This window comes from Eptesicus fuscus, chromosome 5 (assembly GCF_027574615.1).
Source record: "Eptesicus fuscus isolate TK198812 chromosome 5, DD_ASM_mEF_20220401, whole genome shotgun sequence".
Taxonomy (NCBI): domain Eukaryota; kingdom Metazoa; phylum Chordata; class Mammalia; order Chiroptera; family Vespertilionidae; genus Eptesicus; species Eptesicus fuscus.
The window spans coordinates 47,357,082-47,369,630 of NC_072477.1; the positions used below are offsets into that span (position 1 = coordinate 47,357,082).

General features: G+C 49.7%; 1 protein-coding gene across 1 annotated transcript in view; it reads right to left on the reverse strand.

The window, feature by feature from the left end:
• Positions 1-394: 394 nt before the first annotated feature.
• TLN2 (talin 2) overlaps positions 395-12,549 on the reverse strand; it is a 425,370-nt gene continuing 413,215 nt past the window's right edge. The window contains exons 55-59 of the mRNA XM_008139166.3: positions 8,158-8,283; positions 5,998-6,060; positions 5,724-5,906; positions 2,806-2,931; positions 395-1,268 (exon numbers count right to left, since the gene is read on the reverse strand). Coding sequence (XP_008137388.2) covers positions 1,140-1,268; positions 2,806-2,931; positions 5,724-5,906; positions 5,998-6,060; positions 8,158-8,283 — 627 coding nt within the window. The 3' untranslated portion in view covers positions 395-1,139. The remainder of the gene's footprint in view (positions 1,269-2,805; positions 2,932-5,723; positions 5,907-5,997; positions 6,061-8,157; positions 8,284-12,549) is intronic.

A 12,549-nucleotide genomic window follows, 5' to 3' on the forward strand; every position in this document is an offset into this window, starting at 1 on the left:
CGTGACATTGAGGAGATGGACTCCGAAAATCGAGCTGCACGGATAAGATGCAACGAGAAGCAAAATGATCCTGTGACAGGCTCATACTGATTTTAGGCTGCGTCTAGGTTCTAGGAATCATAAGCCATAGGGAAAATGCCCATCTCAGGAGGGAGGAAAGGAGGCAGACTTTTAAACAGACGCCGTCCCATTCTGAATTCTGACCACTTCAGAGCAGAGGAGCTGATGTGGGACTTGGAAGACGGGGCCACCAAGGAATTGCTTTGTTTCAGTTGCACCCCCACCTTGAATGTTTGCCAGGGGGTGCTGAATTGCCTGTCATCTGGGGGCTGTGGGTTTGTGTGAATGGACTTGTAGGAACTGAAACAGCCTCTGCGGAGTAAGGACCCACACATTTTATTACAGCCCCTGATTGCCGAGCCCTGACAGTTATCCCACACCTCTGCCCTTTGGATTATGGAGGGGAAAAAAATAATTGTTCGGTTTTCTGGGCCACAGAATACAAGACAGGGTCTAGATTGTCCAGGGAGCTTACACACTGAGGCAAGAAGGCGTGCAAATGGGAGCAGGAACTCGTCACCCCGTGGGCGAGCCAGCCTTTGCACAGAAGGACGACCCCCGTTGCCCTCCTGGAGTCCACACGGGCTTACGTTTCTGTCTTTTATTAACATGTTCCACTCCAGCTCCCACTCTCTCCTCGAGGGGGTGGGGAGAAGAGCATCTTTGAATATCTATGGCATCCATGATTTCCTCAAGCCATTATTTTTTTCCTATTAAGATTTCAGCAGGCCCAGGAGCAGGCCCAGAGAAGGACCGGCAGAGAGCACAGGTGTCTGAGAACGACATAATACTGACTTCTCCTTTTTGGTAACAGTCCACGAAATGCACGCCCCTCTCTCCTGAGATACGGTGAGGCTGGCGGGGAGCTGGCAGAGGAGTGTGGGTGGGACACTGTACCGTGTGACATCACGATCATGCAGCTGTTGCCCGACGGGACAGACGTGAGGATGAGCACTCGGCTCTGGGCTGGCCCCGGGGGAGGCAGGCAGCTTCCAGGTAAGTTCCCCGCCTCCCAGGAACACTGTCTGTCCAGTTCCCTCAGAGCCGTCCGCTGGGGGCTTGCCATCTCGGCCACAGCCTTAGCCTTCGTCCTCCCTCAGCTCAGTGGGTAAGAATTTATACTGCTGTTGGCGGATCTGGGCCAGTTTTTTCCTTGCTTCTTCCAGTTCTCGCTCCTTCTTCAGCATTTCCTCCTGGGCAGCGATAATCTGGAAAGAAAGCAGCAAGACGGATGGATGTAAAACTTTCCAGGAGACTGCCCTGCCCTCCAGTGCCTGCCTCGTGAGCTCCCACAGCGCCTGCTGCACGGGACACAGCAGGGCACCGGGACTAAGTACTGGCTCTGGAGACCAGCCTTGGGGCCACGGTTTGGGTTCTGAGACTGATGAGTCAGTTGACCCAAGAAAATAAGCAGACTTCTGGCCACTAACTTAATAGCTAACGTCTATGTCATCCCTACTATGTGCTGGGTTCTGGTGTAAGCACTCTAGGCGGAGTGTCCCATCATCTTCTTGGGAGCACCGTGAAGTGTGGCCCATCGACCACCCCATTGTTCCAATGAGGAACCTGATGCTGAGAGAGAGAGTCCACTTCCCCACAGCCCCCCAGCGAGTGGTGCAGGGCCTGGCCCAGGTATTCCCAAAGCCGAAGAAGCTGGAGCCGTGGACACGAGATGGCTCTCAGACATTTATTTCACGCTTCTACGATATGATCTGAAGAATATTCGTAAACAGGTATTTAGTGAAAGAGGTAAGTTTGTGTGCAAGAAAGCCAACTAGATTTCTTTCCTGTGGGCCTTTTCAGAGCCTTTACTAGGCCAACGATCACTGTGCTACTCCGAGGGGCGGGGAGAGAGTACAGCATCCCACAGACTTGTTTGATCAGAGACCCTTCGTCATAGAACTCCCCATGGAACTAGTGAGTCAGGAGACAGGGTCTGGTAAGGGTGAGTGCAGTGTGTTCCCAAATAGAGGGAGAGGTTTGGGAAGAGCTAAGGCAGGCACAGGAGTGAGCGACTTCAGTAACAGGGCCTCGGTGCTCCTGGCGCTGACAAGAAAACCAGCCTCGTAGAGTAGATTTACGTCACACGCACTCTGCACGGCAAGCCTGCTTTCCTGGTTTCCCCCTCCGTCCCGAGCCTGTGAATGCAACCTTGCCCGAGTCAGGCTACTCTCTGCTACCCCGTCTACTCTCATCAACGTCTGGGAAGGGGCCACCATTCATTCTCTTTTGAGCCAAGTATCTTGAGTGGGTAGCAGCCCCAAATGCATCCATCGTTTTACTTACAGGACCATATTGCTATCCTCCAATTCCTCTTCTCCTTTTTTTATAGCAGAATCCCTGACTTTTAGCTAGGCATACGACACTAAGAAGACTGCATTTCCCGCCCCCTTTACAGCGAGGTTGGCCATGTGACAGTGCTGACCAATGACATGTGAGAGGAAGCGATGCAGGCACCTTCCGGGCTGTGCGGCCCCTCCTTTACCTCTTCTGGCTGGCTGGAAAGCCCAGGTGGTTCCCGAGCTTTCTTGGACCAAGTGGCCAAGGACAACTTCTTAGGGAAGGTTCAGCCATAGGGAGAGAAAGTCTGGGTTTATCAGTGGGTAAGAATGCAGACCGCTTACACCCAGACTGTCACACAGGAGAAATAAACCTCCATCTGGTTTAGGTCACTGCTATTTTGTGTCCCTGGTATAACACGGTGCCCATCGTGGGAGTAAACGCTGTCTGGATTTAATCACAAACCTGAGCAATGCCCCCCACAAATTTTGTTTTCACTACAACATCGTCATCATCAGCTTTGCCAAATGCTGCCTTCTGGGCTGCACGGACAAGATTGTCTGAGGCTCTTTTCACAGCATTTCCTGCCGCCTGGAGAGGAAACAAAACGCACATTGTGTCATTAGGAACAGCCATTGGGATCAGGCAAGAACAGACATGAAGGTGCAGTTCATGAGACTAGGAATCTATCATCCAAATATAACACAGAGGTTCTCTCTAGTTAGAATCCATCTGTCAGTGTCTATCAGTCTGTCCACTCATCCATCCATCCACTGATTCTACCAACATTGGCACCTACCTAATCTCAGCTCATTCACAGATGAGTGAGATCCAGTTCCTGGCCCCCAAGGAACACACAGTTTTGAAGGGAAGTACAATTATGTAAATAAATGACAGTAGCACTGTGATGTGTTAACAGAAGCCTCGGGGCTGCCTCCTTGGTTTAGAAAACCTGCCCTGTTCCATTTAGATATACCTGAGGACTTGGCTCCGACATCGCTTTCTCTGCCCACCTGGAGTGCCCTGTTCTGGCTTCTCTGTAGCCCTCACCACCTTGTGATTGCCTTTCTCCCTCATGGACAGGGAGTAACTTGAGGGCAGGGGCTGTGACTTGAATCTTTGTATCCCCAGCACCTGGCACAGTGGCTGCCCAGGGTTGGTATTCACTGAATGTTTCTTTGGTCAAATGAAGGGCTATGAAATCACCCCTTACCCCTGCATGAAAGGGCTGGGAGCCCCACAGTGATAAGGCCTTTATGATGGACTTTCAGAGGCAGAGCTGGGCTTTACGCCACCTGCTCAAAGATGGGCAACTGCTAGAGACAGGCGAAGGGAGCTCTTCAGTGTGAGTCTAGATCTTCAGTGAGGGCGCCGGCCCACCCTGGCGTCACCTCATGCTCAGGGTGGCTTACTCTTAATGCCGGGGGCTCGTCTTCTGCCACCGGAGGTTTGGGACGATCTCCTAATGGTGGTCAAGGCTTTTTTAAAGCATCTGACTTCCTGGCCCAGCCCCCTCAGAGTCAAAGATTTGTGTTTGGGGGTTAAACCTCAGAAACTTGAGAGTTTTTCTCATGCAACATCAATTGGCTCATCTGATTGGTGAGCTAACCTGACAAATAGGGCCTACGAGGGCCAGCACAGGAAGGGAGTGCTTCAATTCATCTCTGACAAGCAGTCATCATGTGTTCATTTTCAAAATAGCTTTATGAGGTCAGAACTCAGTCCGCTTTTCTGATGTTGAAACTGAAGTAACTTGTCTAAGACCCTGTAGCTGGTAAGTTATAGAGCTGGGATTTGAATAGGTCTGTCTATTCAGAAAATAGGTGTCTATTCAAAAAGCCTCTGGGTCATTGTGAGGAACTCACACGTGACCTTGCAGCACCCAGTTAAGTCAGCAACAGTGATAATAAGAGCGATGCTGTGCTAGGTCTGTGTAGAGCCCGAGGGCTCACAAAAGCATGTTCACAGGCCAATGCAGGTATCTCCATTCCCATTTTACAGAAGAGGCAAACTAAGGCCTGTAAAGTTTTGAGTGATTTGTGTAAGATCATACACTTAATACATGGCAGAGTCAGGACTTGAACCCTGGTCTCTCTTAACTCAGAATGTTGTCCTCAAAAGCGTTTCCCAAACCCACAAATCACAATTCACAAACGTGCAGCTCCCCACTCCCGCCCTGGGTCTATCCCAGGAGTCAGATGAAGGTGAGGGAGGTGTGTCAGAGGGACACTCGGGAGGACCTAACAACAGAAATGCACGCCAGGACTTCCAAAATAAAACGAGAGTTCTGAGCTTTGGTAGAACTGTTCAAATATTTCTGCCATTTATGAAACGGCTATGACTTATGTAAACATACTTTAGAACATAAACAATCCGCATTATAACACATAACACAAATCTAGAAAATTGGAAACAAAATGTCCAAAGTATAGGGAAATTCTGGCATGATCAGCTGATGCAATATCATGCAATCATTAAAAAATGAGGCTCATGAAGAATGGACCAGTTAGCTTTGCACAGAGAAATTATGAAGCCTTTCCTTCAAGGAAAAAGATATGTATGATAAAATGTTCAGTGAAAAAAAAAAAGCAGAATGTCTCTTGCCGGGATTACAACTAGACAAAACTATGTGGTATACAGAGAAACACAGGAAGAGGAAAATGGTCATCTCTGACATGTACAATGTCGAGGCTATGTGACTTTTTCATTCTAGCTGTGTTTCCAAATACTCGGTATTGAAAACGATCTGGAAAACAAGTGCCTTGGGAAGGACTTGTCACCTTCACAAGCATGTTCTCTGGGCTCTGGGAAACCTCACAACAGTCTCGGACAAACTCCTCCGTCCTCTCCCTCCCTCCTTAGCAAACAGAGAATGAGGACGCCCACTGAAACAGGCGCCATCTCAGTGGGAGAGATGCTAAGATAGAGACCAGGTGCCTGTGCCTCAGAAGCTCCCCGCCTCGTCAAAGACAGATCTAAAGATAAACATGGTGGGCCAGGAAACAGGAACCATGAGTGGTCCGGCTGAGGCTCTGGCAGGACAGAGTGGGGGCTGGCTGCCTGAGGCCAGGAGGCAGGAAGGGCTTCCTAGGAGAGGTGACCTGGAGCTGAGTCATGAAGGACAAGTAGGCGTGCCCCAGGCGGGGTGGGTGGGGAGGAGGGTCCCAAGGCGTGAGACCAGAAGGCCCACATGGAGAATGTCAGTTTGGTTGAGGCAGCAGGTGTAGGATGCATGGTCGCACGTGGTAGAAAATGAGAAAAGTGGCACGGAGTTGGCTGATGGAAAGCCTGGTGGGTCATGCCAAGGAAGTGAGACTGTCCCCTTTGGCGACACTTACCCGCTCCAACAGGAGTATTTTCCCACCAGCATCAGTGACCATTACCTGTAGCCGCCTCATGGCCTCTGAGTCCTGATCGGCCTTCACCTTGCAGGCCACAAGCAGCTGAGCCGTGGAAGCGGCGACCTGCTTGGCGGATGAGATGAGCTTTTCCTCACTGGCATGTCCCTGAACAGAGGCGTTGGCCGCCTCACAGAGGCTGCTGGTCGCAGCTGCCACCATGCGGGCCTGGGGACAGTCAACAGAGAAGTGACCCAAGGCCCAAACCTCCCGCAGGGGCTCAAAAACCCAAGTGGGGAGGAAGGAGAAGGCGACTCACAGCAGAAATCAGCCCCTGCGACCACTGTCCGTCATCTGCGGCATTGGCGGGGATGGAGCCCACCTAGAGAGTGGAGGGGAGAAATCTGCAATGAGAGCTGGAAGGCGCAGGGTGACCCTCAGCCCCTCAGACCCCACACTGCCCGAAACCAGAGAGAAAAACATCCCAATGCGCAGTACCCCCAGGGACGCCCCCCATCAGCACCAGCATGAGAATGGAGCATCCTTTCCCACGTGGGGCACTGGCCACTGGGAGGCTGCACCAGCAGGGCCGGCGGGATTCCCCCTCGGCCACAAGGAGCCACTCTGACATGCTCCGAATGGCCTCTGCTTGGTTGCCAGGTATTGAGTTTCTGGGAAAATGGCGCAGGAATGATAGATTGGGGCTGTCTTCACTTGCTCTTCTCTTCTGCTGCCTTTCTCCATTCCAAGCATGGGAGCCCCTGAGGCCTCTTCTTTCAAGGGCTAAGGGAAACTTCAGCCGCTCCTGATCACAGAACCTGAAGCCGTGCTGTGATTTTTCTGGCAGATGATGCAAAAACGGGTGGTACCTTTTCCTTAGTACAATTAAGCGCAGACCCTTAAGGAAATACACACCATTTTGTGTGGGGGAGGGGCGGTGGGGAGAGCATTAAGAGACTGGAAGTAAGATGATCTCTGTTTCTATTTAGAAATTATGGCAACAAGTGAAATGTTTTCTATTCAGAGCGAGTATCTATGGGAGGGAATACCTTTACACTTGTGGGAGGTGAGTGGAGAGGTAACAGATGACTGTATTTGAATATGAAATTGAGGATCTGTCAGCAATTACAGGAAACACATCATGGCTTGGTGAATGTCAGGGGAACCCCAAGGTCCTGCATATAAGTTCACCCAAGTCCAGCTGAACCTCCTTTTTCCAACTTGTTGAACACTTGGCCATCTGAGTCCCGCGGGGGACAGGGGCTCTGCCCCACTTGAGTTCGATTCTCTGGACTCTAGCAATGTGCCTGGCACACAGTTGGCCCTTGATCAATAAACTGGAATTTTTAGGTATGATGTTCTCCTCAGTGACCCATTTTTGGTCTTTCATATTGATTAGTCAACAAGCACGTGGTAAGTAAGGTTAGCACTGTGCCACATCCATAGGGGATAAGCGAGAACCATAAAGGAACAGACTGCATGCCACTTAGGGAGACGTGCATACGTTAAAATTGAATAACATACCACACAACGGTTTAGAAAGGAAAGTATGTCGTTTGAGACTAAGACATGTCTAAGTTCACAAGAAACTTCCTGGAGGAAGATGGACAGCCCCTGGTTGGCGTAACTTCCTGTCTGTGCTAAACGCTCTGGGGTCAGGACACAGCCATAGCCGTCTCTCTGTACACTGACAGCAAAGGCCTGTTAATATCGAACAGAGTGACTGACAGTTACGATGACCCAGTTTCCCAACTCTCACTCTGACGGGATTTCTGTGCTGCCTTTATATGTGAGAGGCTCTCTGCGGGTATAGTTTGGAGGGGTGTTTTCATGTTGTATGGGAAAAACAGGACACAGGGAGTATCTGAAACCGGAAGACCTTCCCATAGCCAGGATTAGTCTAGTGTACTACTAATTCTTTGGATTAAAGAAAAAACCCACGATGCTTTCCTGCTAATGGAATGGAACAGGTGACTGGAGATGAAGCAGATCGAAGACATCTCAGATTGGAAACGAGCCTGGCCTTCTGGCCAATGGGCTCAGGAAAACGCTAACTGCAGAGTTGGACAGCTTTCAGCTACACAGTGCTCAGAAATGAATGGGGCCATGGGAGTGGGAAGACGGTATTATAAAGCCCCCGACTGTGGTGCGTATAGAACCTCCACCAGGAAAATATGACAGCTTACACCTTTAAATAGCCTCATGTATGGAGGGAATAGACGTGTCTTGTTCAGGGCCTGATCGCTGCCCTGGGTGGGATGCTTTCCTTAACCAGAAGCAGATGAGGGCCCAGAAGCCAAACCCAGGAGTCTGTTGGTCAGGTCTAAGCAGAGTTTCCAGGCAGTTGGGGCAGACCGGCCATTCAGCAAGGGAAGGCACGGCCCTGGTTTCCTTGGTCAGGCCCGAAGCGTTCACCTCCTTCCCTCATAGGCCCTCACTAGGTGAACACCCTACCTGTTGGCCAGCGGGGTTTACCCACCTTTCCTTGGGCCACCAGCTCCCTCTGGGCTGCCGAGGCTGACTTGACCAGGGCACTTGTGGCAGCAGCAATGGATTTAGCAGCTTCCAAGATCTGTTCTTCAAAATCCAGGGTCTCATCCGCTTGCTATAACCGAAAGAAAACAGCATCACAGGCAATTCATATCCACAGAGGGCGCTTTCTGCCAAACACTGCTGGGTCACCTGGTGCTCCAACCGCCTGTTGCTTTTTGTCAACAAACCACACCCAGGGTAGGAGGGCCTGAGCTGGGCAGCTGCCCCCCCATCTGCTGCCTCCCCGTGCCCCTGACCGATGAGCACTGTCAGCACTGTCACTCTGCACAAATGTTAAATCAGGACATGCTAAGGCTGACAATTTTCCCAGGCCAGACTCTTCAGAGACATCAATTCACTGTGAATAAAAATATCTCGAATAGTTCTATCGGCATCAATAACTCAAATCAAAATAATCAATAATCAAAATCCAAAGAGTGGGTGGTAGCACATTCTCCCAGGGCTGAAGGCTCAAAAAAATGGGTTGAAAAATAAAGAAAGGTGGCTATCCGTCGTGAAACACCTGATCTTTCTGGGGTAAAAACAAAAGCAAACCCGCATTCGCGTTTTTGTGGCTGAGCCCGAGGAGAGTTACATACCAGCCAAAGATCGCCCCGTGATGGGAAAGAAGCCCGGCTGGGGGAGCTAGCTGCTCTGTGGCCCGGCCCCCGAGGCCCGGCTGCACCGGGGAGGAACACTGGCCACCACTGTGTAGGGCTGTCGGGCCGTTAGGACTCTGCTGTAAATGTGCCACCACCATGCCCTATGCGGCCAAAACCACTGGGGAAGTTGAAGTCAAGCTTCTGGGAAGTGGGGCAAATGTGAAGACCTGGGTCCTAGGCTTGGTGGGATGGAGCATCACCATTTGGAACAGTCAGACTAGCTGAAGTTCAAGGCCAACCTCCAGCACTAATATTCTGCTAATATGGTAAAGTTTCCCCTTAGGCCCCAGAACGTTAAAGATGTGGCTGGTCCCTTTTAGGTATTAAGAGAAGATGGTCAGGTATAGCAATCCTTTCCTGTGTACGTGTGTGGTAAAATACACATGACACAACATCTACCCTTTGGACCAATGTTACGTGGATGAGTCAGTGGCATTTAGTTCACTTGCAATGAGTATAACTGCAATATGGTTTTAAAAGTACCTACCTAGTGCCAAGGATTTTGTTAGGCACTCTCATATACATTAACTTGTTTTGCACCAAAGAAAAGAGTTATCTATACCAGCGGTCACCAACCAGTGGTTTACAGACCACTGGTGGTCCATGAGGTCCGAAAGGTTGGCGACTGCTGATCTAGACCATAGTTATCTGTATCCTTATAATTACTGTGGGAAAACTGAGGCTCAGGGAGGTAGAGAATTGAGCCCAAGGTCATGTGGCAGCATGAAAAATCTAAACCAGACCTAAACCTAAATCTCTCCACCTCCATAATGATATGTCTTACTCGCCAAAGGCCACCCCCCAGGGCATTAGTGAGGAATAATTTCAGGTCAGAGGCTTGAAGTCGGCTGGCTAATGGTCCCACATGCGACATCAGACAGGGTGGGCACATGGATACAATTCTTTTTGGGTTCCCTATTCTTAATGGTCACTCCTTGAACCACGAGAGATGCCAATCTCATTTTCATTTTTACATACTATCACACAGAGAGTGGATCTGAAGGATGGCAGCAGCAGGCAATGAGTTCTGAGTTAGAAGCTGCATAGTTTTTCTTTTTTCTGACGGTCTTGCCCTGGGAGCATTCAGCACAGAAATGGATTCCTCATTATGGGGTGGGAAGGGGGAGCAGTAGTGGTAGAATATAAAATTTGTTTACTGAAATACAGAAATGACTCATTATAAGATACTCTGGCCCTGGCCAGTGGTGCTCAGTGGTTAGAGTGTCAGCCCATGCACTAAAGGGTCTCGGGTTCAATTCTCTCGGTCAAGGGCACGTACCTGGGTTGTAGGTTTGATCCCAGGCCCTGGTTGGGATATGTGCAGGAGGCAACCATTCGATGTTTCTCTCTCTCTCCCTCCTGTCTCTCTCCCTCTCCCTTCCTCCTTTCTACTCTCTCTGAAAAGCAATGGAAAAAATATTCTTGGGTGAGGATTAACAACAACAACAAACAAAAAAGCAAAAAAAAAAACAAAGAAGAGACACTCTACATGAAAGGAATTGCCAGGCCCCAGAGAGAGGACATTGGGCCCTGATACATGTACTCAATGACCTTGAATTAAGAGCTTTTTTGAAAATTAATTCTGAAAAAGAGTGTCATGCATATAACAGATGAAGGCACTGAGGAAATCACAGAATTTCTGAGTCTAAATTTTGCAGATCAGAAAATAGAGGCCCATAGTAGGTCCCCAAAATTTCCTAGACTCCCGTCTCAGGCAGCCTCAGCTACATCATTGCAAAATTTAGTCCACTTTACAGGGTGGAGTGCCATCAGCAGATTTCTGAATTTTCAAATTTTAGGATTCACAAATATGGAATTTCCTTAAAATGAAGTGCTAACTCTAAGCATGGATAGATCTGATAGAATCGGCTCATTACAACTGGTTGGAAAGGCCTCTCCCACATCTTCTGCTGCCCTGCAGGCTTTTTAAAAAAAAACACATGCTTAAACCTTTTGCACTCGGATGTCGAGTGTGACTCCACACAGTTAGCATTAGAATAAAGGAATCGAGAAAAAAGCAAGCGAGTGCAAAGGGTTAAAACAGATATTCAACTTTGAAATATTTTTGACACCCGCTGGTTTTTCTTAGAATGGCAACTGCTGTAAAGGCCTTTGATGGATTTTTCTTTTTCTTTCTGTAACACCTCCATGCTTTCAAATGGACACAGCAGAAAGCCTCATTTCTACATGACATTTGCTCTGATTGGGAGGAACTAGAGAGTTTCCCAAGAAAGGCTTCATAAAGCTGACTGGGATGGCAACGGGGATGGAGGGCGAACATTTAGCTGCTGCCATTTGGGCGGAGTCCCAGGATGAGACCTGCCGCCTGCCTGCTAGACCCACGCCTTTCTGCAGGCCAGGTTTATCGTGAACACGAACCCCCACCCCACCTTCCCTGCTGCAAACAGACATCAACACCTGCCGCTTCCTCAGACCACCCAACCTCCAGCCTCAGAGAGCCTGGGCTCTCCCACGCCAAGGAGGCGTGGTGCAAAGCCACGCACCCCAGCCGGCCCGGCCCTCCCCTCCGCGTCAGCTCCCACCAGCACAGAAGAGGGACCCTGGGAGAGGGGCGGTGAGGGCGGCCAGAGAAGAGAGAAGGACACACATTGCTAACCACACTGCGAAAAAGGAGAGAAATGGAATTGGCTTGGTCTTCAAAGGACTTTCCTAAATAAAAGGATCACAATTAAAGTGCAGGATCTGTTAACAGAAGTGGGGGGTTGGGGAGAATAAGAACGGCAAGGAGGAGCGGCTATAAGGGGACCTAAGGGAAGGATCTGGAGACTGGGTGGGCGGGTTCCTCTCACTGAGCCTCATTCTCTTCTACTCACCAGAGCTCAGCTGGTTGGTCTCTTAAGATCCTCTTTAGCGGAGATATTTTACTGATCTGACCAATGCTTCCCAAATCTGTCCCTCGGTTTACAAGACGGAGTGAAATCTTCACTCCTGCGTCCTTCCTCCCAACCACTGGAGCCAGTAAGATCGTTAAAATCATCTTTTGAAGAGTATCACTAATCCTATACATAGAGTTATTAATATTTCTTTAAAGCATCAAGCGAAGACGATGAGTTAAGGACACGTTGTCATTAAATGGGCTAAGTGGACAGCTCTCGCAGAATCACCGGAGGAGCTGGTTAAAGAGGCAGAGTGTGTTTCAGTAGGTCGGGGTGGGGCCCCGGAACCTGCGTGTCTAATGGAGGTGTCCGGGCAACGCCGTGGGAAATGCTGGCCTGGGTGAAGGAAAAATAGAGACCAGCGAACGGAATCCTACCAGCCTGTGATCTCCTCCAGGGCACGGGCTGTGTTTTATTCAACTTATGTATCCCAAGCACAAAGTCAGACAGAGAAACCTGTGTGATAAATAAACGCTTGGTGAATGAATGTATTCATTCAAAATGGGTCTCCCGAGTTCTAGAGTTCAGCCTGAGGACGGTTTACATGGTTAGAGAAGGAGAAGGCACCTCGTATGCATCCACACCAGTAACGGTCCGCTCCTGATTCCTGGGGGATGAAGGCACACACCTGGATGCACAGGCGCCTGCCCTGTTTAAGGCTGTGGGTTGTTAACTGTACGCCCTGCTGCATCCTTCACCTACCTTTCATAGTTGGTGACACTCAGTCATGCACATACAGTGGAAACACAGTGGCACTTTCCGCATTTTACTAAGAGGCTC